The sequence below is a fragment of the Cicer arietinum genome, chromosome 3 (genome assembly GCF_000331145.2).
Source record: "Cicer arietinum cultivar CDC Frontier isolate Library 1 chromosome 3, Cicar.CDCFrontier_v2.0, whole genome shotgun sequence".
NCBI classification, from domain to species: Eukaryota; Viridiplantae; Streptophyta; class Magnoliopsida; order Fabales; family Fabaceae; genus Cicer; species Cicer arietinum.
In genome coordinates, this window is record NC_021162.2 from 67,756,691 (window position 1) to 67,774,524 (window position 17,834).

Below are 17,834 nucleotides of genomic sequence, written 5' to 3' on the forward strand. Positions count from 1 at the left end.
AAAATACAAATGAATTTAAATAATAAATTTTAACCAATTAAGTTAAATATATTAAAAAATGTGTATTAAAGAATATAATATTAATATTTATATAAATAAATGAGTGAATTAAAATAATATAATAATAAAGAGTTATTAATGGGATCCTATAGTATTTTTTTTATTTTTTTGAAGTGATGGATTGGTAGAATTAAGTGTTTATTAATTAAATCTTAATATTAAAAAAATTATAAAAGAGTGAAGTGAAATTGTGATGTACCAAGGAGAGGAAGCAAACATTGAAGTACGAGTGCGTTTTGTTTTGGACAGTAAGTACGAGTGCATTTAAAATCCGATTATCTCTCTTGTAACACAAAATTATTGACCGTTCAAAAACAACGAATGAGAAAACGCCACGCAATCACGGTCCCCATGCGGTGAACCCCACCGGAACACACCCCGGCATCCTCTTCTCCCACCAATACTAGTTTTGGATTCTAAAGATCTGCAACACTCTTCTCCCATTTTCACCATATGATTTCCTCTCTTTTCTAGCCATGACGGAACCAACACCCGACTCATCCTCACCTTCTTCATTGGGTCCCACACCAACCACGGTGATTCATCCAAGGCGCGAGCCATTCGAGCACGGCCTTTTACCTATTCCGCGACTCATCTTCTCCGACCCAGCGCAAACCCTAATTTCCTTGAAACATAAGCTTATAGAATCTTCCTCTAACAACCGAGTCGACTCGGTCGCGATTTCTGATTCACTTCAGATCTCCGTCGAACAGGCTAAGCTCGTCCTCGATACTCTCGCTTCGGTTCTCCCTCATGAATCCGATTCTGATACCGTCGATGTTCATGATCTCGTTCTGTTTCTCTACATTCAATCTTACAAGAGGCTTCTTCCGCGGACTCACAAGGACTCCGCCGCTGTCGCCGATGTCTGGCCTTCAACTTCCGCCTTTGATGGATACTTGTCCGCTCTCTCGCCGCTTCAGGTGAATTATCCGTTTTGCTTCTCCGATCCTTTCAATTCACTTTCATTTTTAGTTTTGGAATAATGCATTGCTTAATTCCTGTAATCATAGATTAATTGTTTGCGATTTTTATCAAATTGAAACCCTTAGATTAGGCTTTTTTTAGCTGCCAATTTTGATTTATGTATTAAGATGCTGACGATTTTATTTCAGAGGGATTTTGTTCATTTGATGCTCCGAAAGTGTTGATATTGGTTTTTGAATGGTTTACAATTGCAGCTTGTGCGCAGCAACAGTAAGAAGTTTACTCCGTCGCAGGCTGATGAAGTGGCACATCAGTTGTCTTATCTGCAAAAGCACTTGGCTAACATTGTGTCTCTTCTAGCCGAGCCTGTAGAAGGGGAAGGCGAAGAATCTCTGGTTTGTTAATTTACTGCATGCTTCCCATGAGTTGCTGATTTTGGCTGCAGTACTTTATGTTTTTTCTTATAATCGACATTATCCATATGTAAATAAAAATTGCACGTAATTCAGTAACTGCATTATATATTCTTAATCTTCGGGGTTCATTCTTGCAATTTGCATGCTGTTTTGGTAACATTCCATGCAAACCAGGAAGAGATGTTGAAATTTGAATGTCATGCAACATAGTTTATTTATCATTGTTGCGTGTTTTTCTTCTTCTTTCTTTTTGGGTACAGCTGTTGCTTCTAAAGCCTTAGGCTTCTGCTACTGTGAAATGACGTTATGAAGATTTTATTGCTTAATATGAATTGAATTAAGCATATTACTGCATTATGTAGTCATCGCCAGCTATTAAGTCCAAACATGATGTGTTTTGCATACATTGAACTCTGAAGGCATCAGTTGCTAAGAATGATGGAGTAGATGGGTATCGATTAGTGTCCCATTCCTGTGTGATTGCAACTTTGTATTCCAAATTTATGTCAAAATTCCACGAGCATTTCAATATCCTCGTCGATAGCAGAAAACTTGATTCTTTAGTATCTCTCACTGTCATTTGATTTAATTGGGATCAACAGGGTTGCATATAAGAATAACTATGCAAATGCTTCTATATCTGGTCCAAGTTTTGATGTGCAATTCATACTTAGATACTCATACCCAGTAAATTAGTAACCAGGTTTTAGAATGTACTGTGGTTGTGATCTTCCTACTGAGCTTTGGGCCAATGAGTTATAGATGTTTCAACTGATAATGTGCACTAATAATCAATGATATGAAGGCAACTGATTTATATACATGTCATCTGGTGTGACTTGACTATTTACAGACAGTCAACATCGTTATTTGGATTGAAGGGTGAGATAAATTAAGCGGTCTGGTTATTTAGCCCGATCTTTGTCCTCGTGGTATTGGGACTACCTCTATTTTAATTTGACAATGATGCCAGCCATCTCATTTTTATAGTTGATGCCAACTTATGTTAATGTTAATGTGAACCCACACTTTATATACAGTATACACTTAATTAATTAATTAATTCACACACATTTGGCAAAGCATACATTATTAGCCTTCATTAGTAATGATGTTGAAGAAAGGATATGCTGGAGTTACGTTAAGATTTACTTTCATATACTCGCTGAGGCATCACATATTTTACAGTCAAACATACTCCCACCTTTTCATTGGGGCTTGATATATTGTTTTGGGCAGCACTGAATTCTGAATTTTCTCCTCTCTTAGTTAGTGAATTCAACTCTCTAGCCTAAAATCATGTAGTTTGTCAGATGAAGGAAATTATAAGGATTTTTTAGAAAATTGTGTTGTTTTTTCTTGAATATTGTTTCAGCAGTTTATTTTCTATTCAATCTTTAAATATTTATCTGTTTTTGTTTTAGTTCTTAGTCCTACTATTATTTTGCTTATTTGATAGGTTTTAACCATGGATAGATTTGAGCACCTTGGTTTTCTAATTCAAATTGGTGATAAGGGATCTGAAGGGAATTCTTTGAGTCAATCTTCTCCTTTTTTCGCAAACTCGGATCCTGACATGCCTGCAGTTCCTGTACCCGCTTCCCAAGTTCATGACTGGCTTCTGCAGAATATAGCTTCTGCTATGGAATATATTGCTGATCGAACTCCTTCAAAAGAAAATGGCCCAGTTAGTTCCTCTGATCAGGATGTTGCTATGACTGATGCATGTACTGCCACAGTTAAGGTCTCAACAAGCGCTAGGGGTGCAAGTTTCATTGAAGGGATATCTAAATCATCATATGCGAAGCATGCATCTGACATTAAAGGATCCTCTATTAAGGTTTGTTTCTCAAATGCCTGTTGTTCAAGTATATTATTGCTTAAATAATGATCTAAATACATCATTGAAGCCATTGATACCATATAGGTTATCTTACTTTGGTATTACTTTTTTGGTAAGGCCACTAATAGATGCTGTTATATTACACATTGTCATCTGCTTTGAATTGTAAAACCGAGTAGCTATTAAGTATGGATGCTCGCTGTTGGATATTGTTCACATGCAGTTTTCTTTGGGAAGTTTGAAATTTGAATCTGGTGGAGTTTGTGAACAAGTTATGGGCGTGTAGATTTAGGTTCATGATGTGCAAATTATTTGGACTGCTCAATGTACTACCTGTCAGTGTTGGACATAGTTGCTGCTGTATCCTGCACAGATCTAGTTATCAATATGCGTTAAAGACTTGTACATTTTATTTTAGTTGGTTATTTGGATTTGCAGAAGAAACCACAGTAGACCCACAATAAGTTTGACCCGGCCTTAGACCTTGGCTTGATGGGTGTTTTATAGTATCAAGTTGCCCAAAGGAAAATTTCATCGTCGCTGTAAACTTAGTTATTTGGAACAGATTTTAGATAAAATATATCCATCCATGCTTGAAAGCTTTGAAGTGAGATGTTATTCAATTAAGGCCTTTAGAGGGTGAATTAGGGCAGAATGCCTATATCTATGTGTTAATCTCGGACACCGACCCCAAAACCGCTTATTGGTTTGCGGGATGACTGCTATTATGAAGACTAAAAATAATATACCAACTAAATAAAGATCCCAACAGTCTACATATGTTCAAAAATTGAAAAATATACAAAGTTAAAGGGGTAGTCATACTTCATAATTGTAATTAACTTTTATTGTTTGTCAATAATTCAAAGTAAAAACCCAATATAACTTGACTATTAATTCAAGTTTTAAAAGCACTCAAAATTACAGCTGAATCTTTAAATAGAATCACTATCAGAACAGAGTGTTTATAGTGTAGGGTGCTGGTTGGTCTTCTCACTTTGTAGATATGCAAAACGTCGGAAAACGGCCCAAAACCTAGAAACAAAGTCGAGAAAGGGTATAGAACTTGAATGTCACAACCGCCGTTGCAAACACAGTCACTGTTGCCTGAAAATCCCTCTGCTTGTGCATACACATAGTCATTGTGCTATTTTTGCTCTTCGCAGTCGTAGGAACTCAGCAAAACATAGCATCTTTTGTGCCTCTTCTGGTTTCTTTCCCATGAAATAGTGGGAAGAGAGGCAGGGCAACTTAATCTTAAGTTGGTAAATGAGAAAATAACTTTAAAATTGGATGTGGTCACAGTAAAAAAGTGCATTACAAACCCTAACCATTTAGTAGCAGCTAAAGGGCTATTTTTCCGTGATTTGTGTCCGCTACTGCAAAACACAGATAGCCAGTGTTTAGCGTCGCACCATGGGCCGTTCCCGCTTCGCTATTCCTCTATAGCTGCTATTTGCAACTTAGGCATATATAATCCATCAGTTTGGGTGGTCGTAGTTTGTTTATTCATAATAAGATTGTTTTCGAGCATCCCTACTAACAGCGTAAGCTTTTGTGATTGCTAATTACTTGAAAAGATATGTCAGACTAGATATTATTTGAAGTTTTGTTTGAGTACCTTAGCACTCGTCGTCGTCTCTCAATTCACACCTTATGCATCTTATGTGTTCTCTTGAAAGTTTTTTCGATATAGACGTGCTAATAAAAATGGTGTTTTGTCATTTCAGGTTCTAAATTGCCATGAGTCTGCCATATACATCTTAGCACCTTTGAGATATGCCACTGTCTATGGATGTTCAGATGCAACAATTGTTATAGGAGCAGTTGGAAAGGTAACAACTAGTAACTTTGTGTCTTGATTCTAAAAGCAGGATGATGAACATATACAAACAACAACAATGGAATTTGCCTTCGTGACAGAATGAGGAAAATAAAATGTAATCATCTTTTTAAACAATCAAAACAATTTATGATGACCCAATTTACAGATTCTCCTTCCATTTATTCATGCATTGATGACAATGTTGTCAATCGCACGGATCATAGAAAATAGTAGTTTGTTCAATGTCACTGACTATGTTGATATCTTGTTGATGTCAGTTCTAAAGCTCATCTGCAGACAGTTTATAAATGATACAGATTCAGTTTCAGATTTCTAACATTCTCCTTTATAAGATATGAAATTGCTTACTCATCATGTTAAAAACCATTGTATATATTATCCATGTGGTGTTCGCTGTGTTGGGTAAGATTTGGTAACTGGGAGGCCTTTTACTGATCATCTGCCTGTCATGAGTGTATAGAATAGCCGGTTCTTGTTTAGAAAGAAGTTGACTCCACTTTTTCTTTGACAGGCTGTGAGAGTAGAACACTGTGAACGAGTTCATGTCATTGTAGCAGCAAAACGCATTTGTATTGCTAACTGCCGTGAATGTGTTTTCTTTTTGGGAGTGAACCAGCAACCCCTTATTGTTGGTGATAACCATAAGTTGCAGGTGAGCTTCTCAATTTACTGTTACATGAAATAAGATATATGAAGTTGCTAGCCAGTTGTTATGAGATTGTAACATTGGAATTTCAGAATTATGTTTAGGGCTCATATGATGATCCTACAGAAAATAACATGATTGATTTGTGATGTGTCTATGTGGCCTCTGATTTAACTTATAGCACTGCAGAAGTGTTTAATAATACTGCTACTTTCTTGGTTATAGAGACTATGCTCCCTCCGTCTCAAAATGAATGTCGTTTAAGGTTTTTGCACACATATTAAGAAAAACAATAATTAGAAGAAAGAGAAAAGTCATTTTATGAAACTACCCATCTTAACTATTGGTAGATTTTTCACTATTATTAATACAAAGTATAATAATGCTTTGAAAGCTGTTTATGTAGTAATAATTGAAGGGTATTATAGGAAAAAATAATTAAAGATGCATTGAAAATTGTGATTTACATTCATTTTTTAGACAATTTTTTTGGTGCTTAAATGACACTCATTGTGAGACGGAAGGAGTAATTTATAGTGTTTAGAGTGTGTCAGATGTCATGATTTCAATGTCATGGTATCTATTCTTGATCATTTTGATGTTATCTGGTGTTTCCCATCATTACTAATTTCTAGTTACTGCAAATATTGGGCAAGTATTTTATGAAATCACATGACAGTGTCAGTGACACATGAAATAAAATAATTGAATCATACCTGTAGGCAAATAACATGTGCTTGAGCTTCTATTATTTTGTTTATAGTATTAGTAGCTTCTTATAATATGTGTAAATTTTTCTGTATAGTCTCAATCTTCTCAAATGGATTCACTGTTTGGAAAATTCCCCACTCTTAATATTTACAGGTGGCTCCCTATAATACCTTTTACTCCCAGTTGGAGGAACATATGAATGAAGTTGGAGTTCTGCCCTCAGTGAATCGATGGGATGAACCTATAGCATTGGGCATGGTTGATCCCCATGATTCACTATCTCATCCAGCAGGTGTCTCTGATGTTCAAGCTGAGTCTGCTTCAAGGGTGGACCCTGATCAGTTCACTAATTTTGTGGTATGAATCATTCTTTTATACCGACGGCAAGTGAAGACTGTTTTTAGATATAATCACATTTAATGGATTTCAGTATGTTCACTATGGAGGCGAGGGTGAAGAATGTTTGAGGTCCATATTTCTTTCTTATATGTCTAGTCACATGCTCTTTTTTTGTCCATATTGTTGGCATGCAGATTCCCAACTGGCTAGGAGGAGAGTCCACGGGTTCAACAAAAGACAACCCATTCACATTACCAGAGGCTTATATGGCATCTCAGCAAAAAAATGTATGTCTATTGTCTACAGTTTTAATTGATAAATACATTAGCCATTGGATTTCCAAACTTTTGGGTGTGCAAACTTTTTGGATTTATACTTTATTTTGAATGAAATTGTATCTTCTCCACAGGAAAAAAATTTAGGGGAGATAAGGCAACTCTTACGAGAAGCACCTTTAGAAGAAAGTCGTAAAAAGGAATTGTCATCTGCCCTTCATGTGTATTTCAAGGACTGGTTATATGGTAACTCGGTTTTTTTCCTCTTAATTGCCTTTAATTCTAACATGTTTGACTTTCACATCTGCAAGGAATACTCTATCTTCGCATGTTAGCATCTTTTATATTTTTGAAACTTGGGTTTATATTTTTTGGGTACCTGTTATGTAGAACCTTCTACACAATATTGACCATCGTAGTACCTGTTTCTTTAGCAAATGTTGTGGAACCTCCTACAGGTTGAACATTGAATTCTATGTTGAGTTTCATTCAACAATTTAAACAACAGTCAATATATTATTACAATTGAGCAGGGGTACCAATACCACGGAAATCCCTTTTATTGATATTGCATTGGCCTTTTGGTGATAAATTGTTTAACGCCTCACATAAGTCATGACTCGTGATCTGTTTAAAGTCTTAATCAAGCGACCCTTTTTATTTTCAGTTTTTTATCACTCATGGTGAGAAATTGAACAAGATTCAATGGTCATTGTTTCATTATTATCAAGTAGCCTATGGCTATTGAGCGAGAGTCACATTACTATGTTCCCTCAATCAAGCATATGTTCATCCATGTTTATATCATAGGCTAACAGATATTTTACACAGAATTCTTAATGCTAACAGATGATGCTAAACATTTGTTTTCTATTGTGACAGCCTCTGGGAACATTCGTCAACTTTACTATCTACAAGGAGATTGATATTTGAATGATGATGCATCTGGCACAATTAAAGTTAAAGATGGTACAGGCCAAGGTTTCTGTTTTCCTTTTTGATTCTCCTCTTCATTTTCTCTTGCCAATTCTATTGGCTCCCTAGGCAGCAGAGATCAGATGACTGTGAATTAGAATGCCCACCTATTAATGCCGTGACATCACCGGTGCACAGAAATGGAATGAAAAATACAGTTGCTAATCTGATTGTAATATTTTTTGTTTTGTTTTGTGAAAATAATTACTGTAATATTTTGTTAGTCCAAATTAATGGCCTTTGTGAAAAATTCCACATGCCAAGATCTAGCGTACTGAATGTCTTTTAACTTCGAGTTTCTCCATTTAATTAAACCTTCCGGTAATATGCTGTGTCCTCTAGCTATGTACATTCCCTGTTGTATTAACGTGGCTGATTTACCAGTATGGGTTGGACTTGGAGATAGTTTTAGGACCATAAGTGCACTTCATATTACGGACCTGCATTAAATTGTTATTATCTGTATTTTGTTTTATACCCAGTCATTTTATACTCATAGATACTAAAGTCCTTCTCTTTCATGTATGTTGGGGTGGAGAGACAAATGATGGTTAGAATTGCGTAGTATGTTCGTGTGATCTTTATTTTGATGTGGAGTTGTTCACGCAGTGGCTTCATCATATAAACATAAAACAAATTAGAACGTCTTAAATCGATTAAGAAGACATGTTGACTTGCTATATTAACCCTTGAGACTTGATTGCATAGTCAATTTAGTAACCTGTTACCAATTAGTAGTAACTATTATAAAAGTTTTATTTAAAAAAATATAAAATTTTATGAATATTTTTTATAACTTACTCCAACAGAGAGATAAATATAAATAGATATAATGTACATATAAATCATTATATATGGCATTGAGAATCATAGAGCACCTATTCCTTTTTCTGTACTTAAAGGGAACCAGAAAAATGGCTCTTCGAAGATGAAAAACAGCATAACATATGTCCTAGACTCCTAGGATCACATGCATGAAGTTACTGACATCTTAAACATTGGAAATGGGTGTAGCTGTAGACATTGATTTGCTTAAAAGGAAAATAAGTTACAACCACAGTGCAGTGGGGTAAGCAATCTAGTTTTGACCATTATAACCATACTGACATGATCCCTTCCATCACCTCATTCACATCCCAATGTTTTAAATTTTAATGTTCCTCAATTCGTTTTTTTTTATACAAAATGTTTCTCAATTCTAATCTCACATTTCTAAATTATGCAACATGCATGATGTGAGTTGAAAACAGCTAATCAATGGAATTTTCAGTATTAGCCTGCAGGGACCAGTTTGATCAGCTTCTCTGCTTGGTCAGGAAAGAATGTAATGAATAAAAATGCACCTGAAAATTTCATAAAACAAAGAACGTCAATACAAGCATCAAGAAATTGTCACAAAAAAGATATTGAAAAACTTACAAATAAGAACAGTTCCCAACACAGCCGAAATTTTTCCTTGGACTTGCACCAAACCAGCTTTGCCAGCATTCTGCAACTCAGTGGAGCCAACAGATTCAAATGTCCCTGCATAATGGTTATATTTTATATTTTTAATTCTTATCCTAAAAGATAACTTGAAATTAAAAAATAAAAATAAATCAATAAATAACTAAACCTGGTTTGATAGTTTGAAGTCCAGATGTTATGCATGCTACATTTTGGAAACCAGCTTGCTCTAACTTATTTGCTGCTGCAGTAGACCTTCACAAAGAAGGAAAAAAACATTAAATATCCAATTCTTAGATTAGGGTATAAATCTCAAGGCAAGTACAACAAAAATTGAAGTTATGCAAATCCATATAATTTTATATTTCTTGTGCAAATTCAACTTATTTGCTAATTTGAACTCTAGTTTTATGCCTCTCGTTCTACTTATCCTTATCTCTCTGCAATAAATTGTTGAGGATATTACTTGCAAAACAACGTATAATGTTGCATTAAATCTTGAACATTTGACAAATAAACAAGAACAAAATTCTAATACAAAAGCGACAGTTAAAAAGGAAAGGAGGAAGTATATTTTTAGGCCATATCAAGAGTATGCAATTTTGCAAGCTATTAATAATAAAGAATAATCAATAAGTTATTGGTAGGTGAGACTCTTAGGTCTAACGGTGGATTCTTAAGCAAGGTTTCGGATTGGAGCTTTGTGAATATAAAAAATGTTGTTGGAAGGTGAGACTCCACTAATGGTGGCCAACCAAGTTCTCCGGTGAAGATTATCATCGACAAAGTCGGTATATACTTAGCACCAATAACATAGTTATAAAAAAATGGTACATGTTCAAAGAAGGCAAAGTTAAGAGCCTGAATATCATAGACTAACCTCAGTCCTTCCTGACATACAACCAAGAGTTTACTCTCAGGCTGTAACTGAGTCTTCACAGATTGTAAGAAATCAGGATTTGGCTTTGTGAATGGTATCCCAAAGAACAACCCAGAAAAATTATTGTGCACACTCCTTAATATGATTGTACCTAGGGAAAGTAAATGCTATGAAGTATTAAAAAAAATTAATCACCATTTTAATCCTTGAAATTGTAGAAATCAGACAATTTGGTATTTAAATTCAACAAAATTTCAAAAATGGTCCCTGAAATCGAAAATACTTAATCACATTAGTCCATTTAAATTGGTCATTGAAAGATAAAAGTGATTAAAGATTTTCAATTCCAGATACTATTTAAAAACCAATTTGTCTGATCTACAATTCTAGGACTAAATAATAAAATCTTAATGTGAGAAATTGAATACCAGGATCATTGTCTTTATTTTCAACAAAAAGAGGGACATGATAACATGTTTTAATGTGAGCTCGTTCAAACTGAGTTTTGTCCCGCACATCAAGAACATTATATCCATCTACAGCTACAAGTTCCTTAGCTTCTTCAGCTGTTACAAACTTCACTTCTGCTTTTATTCTAAAGTTCCTTTTCATTCCACATTGAGATACTTTCCTTGCATTGTGAGTTTTTAATAACAAACAACATCTCCCTAAGTTGCTGAAAACACAACCTTAATCGCTTAAAATCATGTTCAGATATTAACAACATAACTTTTTAATTAAACTTCATAACCAATAAACATGTTATAGAAAGTTAAGAGAAGATGATGAAGAGTTACCAGGAGGTGTAGAAAGTAGTACTCCCTGCCATTGTGAGAATGTGTGTTTGTCATTCTTATCTTTGTGTGAATTAGGCTTTCAAAGCTTAACACACTTTACCCAATACTTTCATTCAGTGGGCCATGAAATTTGGGATCAGCAATGGATTTATGCCACGTGGCAACTAGTATTCGAGAGGATATATTAGCTCCCATATATAACCGCTTCATGGGTAAAAGTGTAAAATCACTAACCATGTCGTGTACTTGTGTTGCTAGATGTTGCCGCTTGAAAGTGACAGGTAACTAGCTCAACTCTATGTACAACTAATGAATAATTTCTAAGCCACAAAAAACCTAATGAAGTTTTTTTTTTTTTTTTTAATAAAACCTTTACAAAAATATATATGCCTTAATACACCTCCCAAATATACACAAAAAATGTCAAATATAAAAAAAGCACCAAAATGCCTGCAAGGTTTGAAGAAAAAAATATTGACTTGAAGACCAGAAGTGATTCTTGAGGAATATTTGTCTTATTGGGAAAATAGTGAAAAACTCGGATAATGAAGAACAAGACATAACTCAGTTATTGGATGAATAAATATAAAATTGGGTTTACATTAACTGAGAGAAGCCTATATATATATAGAACCTTATAATATCCACGCACTGCATTCATTCATATTCGTAACTTATTTTTAGGAAACAATTATAAATAGTTTTTGATGTCACAATTTAATCACCATTCTCATGATTTTCTATCACTTGAGAGGGGAAGGTGGATATGAGAGACTATCTCAATCAACATTTTTGTCCTTTCACTAGTTAGCTAACGCTGGTTTAAAAATTTGAATATCTAAGTCCATTAAAGCACTGTTTTTCAAGTATATCATGTGATATGGAGCTATTACAAGTTAGTTACTTGTTTGTATCAATGTTTCAAGAATAAGATCAAAGATCGACGGACAAGGCCTCTGTTTGTAATTGTCATATAATATTGTAATCGATGTAATAGCTGTTTTGTAACTTCCATTTAATTACTAAATAAACAGAGAATAGGAGGAAGGGATGTGGATTGGGTATTTTGTATGTTTAGTTGGTTTGGGAGAGACTAGGCTTTCTAATTCCTAGAGGATTGTGCTGGTTATTAGCAGTTTATTTATTCCCATTGCAGCAAGTGTAATTTCCTGTAGAATTGTAATAGTCTCTAACAGCCTCCAGGTCATAAATTTATTGGTTCAACCATAGGTGAATGTGAACCAGATGCCTAATACAAAAATAAAAGAAACAAAAACAGGTTGAACAACTAGTATTTAATCTGATTCAATTAACTTGACAAACTAGTTTAACAAGCCAATCAAGTCTAGTTTTAAAAACATTGGTTTGTATAGATAGACTTTGGTCAATTAATATTTTTATGCTTTCTGTATATAAACTTCAATTGAACACACATTGAGACTAAAGTAGTTCATCCTCCAATCTCTTAATTCCAGTCACACATTTCATCTCTTTCTCTCTGATATAAGTGTTAGTTATAAGTAAATCTTGCATTCTTCACATCATGTACGGTAGAAGATGAAAATCATGCCTGCACCGTTGTGTGCATTATCAACATCCCTCAAGACTTCAGATATCGTACATGACTCAGACTTGCTGAGAATTTAAAAGCTATATAATCTGCATGCCAGCTTCATGTATAGTATTCATCCAAAGGAAGAATGTCAACTATTATTTAATAAGGTTATGGTAGACTGGTACAAAATTAAAGCATAATAATAGTACATTTATTGGAATTCAACCAGTTCAGCAACAACTTACAAAAGAAAATATGGAATAACGTAATTCCAATTCATCAACAAACAACTGGCTCACCAAAGAGGGATTCACTCTCTCAAATCAACTTGAAATGTATTTGGTCACAAAGGTGCATCAATTAATAATTATGCGTTGTTATTACTGGGTCTTTTCTTTGTAGTGTATGCAGCATACTCCTTTCCAGTATCATGTTTCATTGTCTGACCTCCAAAATCAAGGACTGCAGATGTGAATGCCAGCGCTGATCCGGCAGAAATTGCATTTGGGATGCTCCTTCCTACATCAAAAGCATGCAAAGCTTGTTAAAAAACAATCAGATCCAACACAATACACTCCGTGCACCATATAGGGCTCCTTACAAAAATAACTGAAGAAAGTTGCAACATGAGTGTATACAGAAACAAGATACATAATAAGAAGCATATTAGGTGACAAGCATCTTTGAATACACGAACTAAAGTAGGGCCATTCTACGGTGCACAAATGAGGTAAGTCTTTCACCATGCACAAGCTTGTTTCCACCATTGACTTCATAATTACACAATTGGATCAAATGAGATATAATAGGTCTTAAAGATCAACAAGCCTTCTAAGCTCTATGCTTTCTTAAACAACACAAGAATTGACACAATGATATGGAATTATGGATGACACAATTGATCCCCTCCTCCTATTACATAGAAACACGAACACAAACACAAGTAGATCCATTCTTGCCAGCCAAACATGTGACATTAAGGTAATTATAGTATGGCTTCCCTGATAGATATCATCACAATTCAGCAGTTTGCAAGAAAGAGAAAGAAAACGAAGGAAAATATTAAGAGAATCTGAGAGAAGTCCATTATTGCTGATTAACTGAATACAGTGTATATGATAGAATCTGGTGTTTCACAAAAGTATTATGGAAATAACTCCGGGAGCTCGCTGCCAATTACAGAACACTGCATCAATGAATAGGGAACTAATAACTACAGAACTAAGAGAACAGTGAAAACAAATATCCTCTCCATGCTATATGGTGCCAGAGAACTCTCCTCCACTCCAATGGATTCCCCCAGCTCCCCACACTCTCTACCTTTCATAATAAAGTTTCCTTGTGTCTCCCAGCCTCTCCACCACTAATCCCTTCACAACAGCAGTCCATTGTGTTACGCATCCAACTATTCTAAAGTGAGCAACTCACTTTAAAGATTAAAGTGGATAATCTCAATCAATCAAAGGCAGATATTGTAGGTACATCATAACCAATCATGAACTTGTTAGAATAGCAACCATTGATTTTCACACTTTACACTTTACTCACTTTAGAGGATCTAAACCCTTGTGTTACATTCCGCTACATCTTCCCTAACTGAACTCCTATTCCCATTTCTGTCCCTATCCCATTTCTTCTTTCTCATCTAGACATGTATTGGAAGTTTTTTAATCATGGGCGAATTATTACACCAGAAATATATTTTATAGTTGGGAATCCTAACTATCAAACTAGTTAACAGCTGTAACAGGCAACAAACATAACAGACTCAGCATATGTCCGAAAACAGACTCCAGCAACCATCATACCCATATAAGTGTTACTTTATAGACATTAATAGCACCGGTGGCCATTAAGCACAATGATGATCATGTCAAAAGGAAGAACTAAACACCTCATATAAATGTCCTAATTTTCAGAATGAACTGGATCAAGACCTTCCTCAAATGATGCTTCTCCACTACCATGTATGAAGTATATCATGATAAATAACATATAAACACATATTGAATTTTGTTCACCGTAATCGACAAAAAATAAATCGCTCTGCTCAACGACAGTGGGAATGTTTGAAAATCTATATATCAAAATAAACAAATTCTTGGATAATTATATGGGGAGAGGGATACCTCTGTAACCAAGAATAGTTGCACCAGCAACAAATCCACCAACGGCGCCATTTACAAGATCCCTCTTGTTCCTGTAGTTCTGCACCAACTGTTCCACACCTATGTAGACTCCTCCTATGGCAGCAAAGGTGGCACCATAGCTACCCATCATCTTTAAAGTTCTAATCAGCCCCGGAAGAGCAACACTTCTCTCAACACGAGGAACATCATACCAGGTGGCAACCACAGAACCCCAGAAAGTGCCAGCAACCAAACCAGTTGTTGCACCCTTAAATGTTTTCATGAGTGATGAATCCTCCTCCTCCAAGTACCTACGTTCTGCTGGGTCCATTATTATCTCTGCACACAAACAAAAAATCCCAAACGGAATGAAAAGGTTAAATGTTTGGTCAATGATCAATTATCAAACACTATTACTAATTACTCGTATCAGAAGAAAGGTTAAATGTTTGGTTAAACATTTTTTATAGGAACAAATGTTAACTTCTACTATCATTCCAAATTGAAAACCCAAAATACAAATAAGAGAATTTAAACTTGTAAATATATCACAAAGCTTAAATAAAATAAAAATTGCACAAATTTGTCACTGTGGGTTTCCTTGAACACATTGACGCTATTTCATCTTTCTTTGGTATTTAAGTGGAAAAAAAATCCATTGATAAAAAAGAATGCATAATACGATCATCTTTTTTCTGAGAAGAGTATTGAGAATTGATTGATAGTGGATCCAGAAAACAACATAAGCTCAATTGGAATTGGAAAAACATGGGAAACTGAAAACGGAGGATAGAAATAATAAGGAAGATAAAAAAATCCAGATCGAAGAGCATCGTTAACAGGGGAATGAGAATGTGAACCCTAAAAAGATATATAGAGAATGGACGAGGAATAAAGAGAGAATATCGATGTTGATTGATGATGAAGAAATGGAATAGGAGAAGATACCTGAGAGAAATTGAGAAGAGAAAAAACGAGGTTGGGATGAAAAAGAAGAAGAAGAAGAAGAAGCTACTCCACAAACTGTGAACTGCCTCCACACTTCGCACCGTTGCGCTTTGCCGATAGATACTACCAACTCTACTCACGCGTCGCCCCCAACTTTTTCTTTTTTATCTTTTACTCTCAAATTTTAATCCACTTTTTTAATCAAGTAAATGAGTTTAAATGTCATATTTTAATATTTTATTCACTAAATATCATCCGTAATTCATTAATTTAATTTTAATTAATATTTTAGTTTTTTTTCTTCTTTTATTTAATTTTTTATTTTAATTTTAAGTGACAATTTGATCTTTTATGTTTTAAGATGTCAATAATGTTATATTTTTTTTATAAAAATTTAAAAAATTTATCAAAATTTTCAAACAAAACTCATATCATTAAATATATTCTTCAATATAATACAAATTTCATCACATTCGTATCTCAAATATTCAAATAAACTCATTTTTATTTTTTATTTGATGTTAGAGATGAAAATAATTAAAGATTTAAGTTATAAATTTGATGAAATTGCATTATATTGAGGATGATAATTAATTATATGGGTTTTGTTTGAAATTTTTAATGAATTTTTGCAGCAAAAAAAGAAGGATAACATTGTTGACATTTTAAAGTATAAACTATCAAATTGCCACTTAAAATTAAAATAAATGACCAAATAAAAAGAAAAAGACAAAAGACTAAAACATTGACTGAAATTAAGTTAAAGAATTACGGGTGGTATTCAACCGTATTTTATTATTTATCTCTCCATCAAATTTGAATTATTTCTCATAAAAATTGAAGGATTAAGATTAGTTGTTTTTTAAATTTCTTTTCCTCTAAAAAAAAGCTCAGGAGTAATGTACCATTTCAAAAGAAAAGTATATTTAAAATTTAAATAATAAAAATTATTATTATTTGCTTCAAAAGATTATTTGATCAATAAATATAATTATTTACTATTTTCTTATCTATGCATTTATTTACTTTTCAATCTACAATACTTTCATAAAATATCAATTAAATGATGTTGGTTGAATCAAAACCATAATTTGAAGTGGGACTTAAAAATAAACTTATAAATTTGCAGGAAATTGTAGATTCTTTTAAGAACCTCCAGACGAAGCATAGTTTTATGATCATTAAGCTGGATCTTGAAAAGACTTATTATTGTCTTGAATGAAATTTTACTATGACATCTCTTAACCATCTTGAGATATTTGATAATTTGAAAATCTTATATTTCAATGTATCTCTTTAGTCTGTAGGAGATTGGTATAACATGTCAATTTGCACAAATCCCAATTTTTTTCTCAAACAATGTGTCTCGTAAAATAGCTTATTCCTTGAGTCAAGAATTGGGTATAAAAGGCACAAATGATCTTGTTATTTAACTTGGAGCACCAATGTTTCATCAACAAGGTACAAAGAAATCTTTTCGCTTTATATTGGATAAAATAAGAAATAAACTTACAGGTCAGAAGACATCAACTATTTTTTTTGCAGGTAAGGTAACCTTAGCTCAGGCTTCACTCTCCAATATTCCTTAATATGGTATTCAATCACACAAAATTCCTATGGTTTTCACTTTTATGTGATAAAGCAGAAAAGATTCGTAGAGATTTCATTTGGGCAACAACTATTATTCAACGAAGGGTGTATTTTGTTTCTTGGAAAAAAATTTATCTTCCTAAATATGAGGAAATGTTGGATTTCAAAAGTTTGAGGACGCTAAATAAGACCTACATGATGAAATTAGTTTAACATCTGATGGCCTATCTAGATAAATTGTGGGTTAAGATTATGATAGTCAAATATGCTTAAGACACTTTTAGTATCCATTTTGTGAATTTTACTTCTATCTCCTCCTCTACTTGGAAGGCTACTGTAAATGTTTGGAAAAATGCCAAGGAAAATATCACTTGGGTAATTCAAAATGGTCGTAATATAAGATTTTTGAAGAACGCTACAATTAGAGGCTTTAATAACCTTCAATCACATT

The 17,834-nt window shown here is 34.0% G+C and overlaps 3 protein-coding genes across 3 annotated transcripts; 1 reads left to right on the forward strand and 2 right to left on the reverse strand.

Annotated features, from left to right (window-relative positions):
• Positions 1 to 406: 406 nt before the first annotated feature.
• Positions 407 to 8,363, forward strand: LOC101501033 (uncharacterized). Its single transcript, XM_004493505.4, has 9 exons — positions 407 to 983; positions 1,242 to 1,382; positions 2,863 to 3,243; positions 4,977 to 5,081; positions 5,604 to 5,744; positions 6,603 to 6,806; positions 6,983 to 7,075; positions 7,198 to 7,309; positions 7,946 to 8,363. Exons 1-9 carry the CDS (start codon positions 537 to 539, stop codon positions 7,987 to 7,989), a joined length of 1,668 nt encoding a protein of 555 aa, XP_004493562.1. The 5' UTR covers positions 407 to 536; the 3' UTR covers positions 7,990 to 8,363.
• Positions 8,364 to 9,036: 673 nt separating this feature from the next.
• LOC101501352 (rhodanese-like domain-containing protein 9, chloroplastic) lies at positions 9,037 to 11,320 on the reverse strand. Its single transcript, XM_004493507.4, has 6 exons — positions 11,162 to 11,320; positions 10,793 to 11,040; positions 10,365 to 10,515; positions 9,654 to 9,739; positions 9,458 to 9,562; positions 9,037 to 9,381 (listed from the first exon to the last, which is right to left on the reverse strand). Exons 1-6 carry the CDS (start codon positions 11,191 to 11,193, stop codon positions 9,311 to 9,313), a joined length of 693 nt encoding a protein of 230 aa, XP_004493564.1. The 5' UTR covers positions 11,194 to 11,320; the 3' UTR covers positions 9,037 to 9,310.
• A 1,518-nt stretch (positions 11,321 to 12,838) lies between these two features.
• On the reverse strand, positions 12,839 to 15,984 carry LOC101501882 (outer envelope pore protein 16-3, chloroplastic/mitochondrial). The gene is made up of 3 exons (XM_004493508.4): positions 15,794 to 15,984; positions 14,846 to 15,184; positions 12,839 to 13,235 (listed from the first exon to the last, which is right to left on the reverse strand). Exons 2-3 carry the CDS (start codon positions 15,174 to 15,176, stop codon positions 13,084 to 13,086), a joined length of 483 nt encoding a protein of 160 aa, XP_004493565.1. The 5' UTR covers positions 15,177 to 15,184; positions 15,794 to 15,984; the 3' UTR covers positions 12,839 to 13,083.
• Positions 15,985 to 17,834: the final 1,850 nt, after the last annotated feature.

Excerpts from the sequence above, each read along its gene's own strand:
- LOC101501033 (XM_004493505.4), top strand. The coding sequence starts at position 537 with ATGACGGAACCAACACCCGACTCATCCTCACCTTCTTCATTGGGTCCC. Across the intron at positions 5,082-5,603 it reads TTATAGGAGCAGTTGGAAAG|GCTGTGAGAGTAGAACACTG; the intron begins GTAACAACTAGT and ends TTTCTTTGACAG. Across the intron at positions 5,745-6,602 it reads GTGATAACCATAAGTTGCAG|GTGGCTCCCTATAATACCTT; the intron begins GTGAGCTTCTCA and ends TAATATTTACAG.
- LOC101501352 (XM_004493507.4), bottom strand. The coding sequence starts at position 11,193 with ATGGCAGGGAGTACTACTTTCTACACCTCCTG. Across the intron at positions 9,563-9,653 it reads ACTTCAAACTATCAAACCAG|GGACATTTGAATCTGTTGGC; the intron begins GTTTAGTTATTT and ends ACCATTATGCAG. Across the intron at positions 9,382-9,457 it reads GTTGGGAACTGTTCTTATTT|GTGCATTTTTATTCATTACA; the intron begins GTAAGTTTTTCA and ends TGAAATTTTCAG.
- LOC101501882 (XM_004493508.4), bottom strand. The coding sequence starts at position 15,176 with ATGGACCCAGCAGAACGTAGGTACTTGGAGGAGGAGGATTCATCACTC. Across the intron at positions 13,236-14,845 it reads AACTATTCTTGGTTACAGAG|GAAGGAGCATCCCAAATGCA; the intron begins GTATCCCTCTCC and ends CTTTTGATGTAG.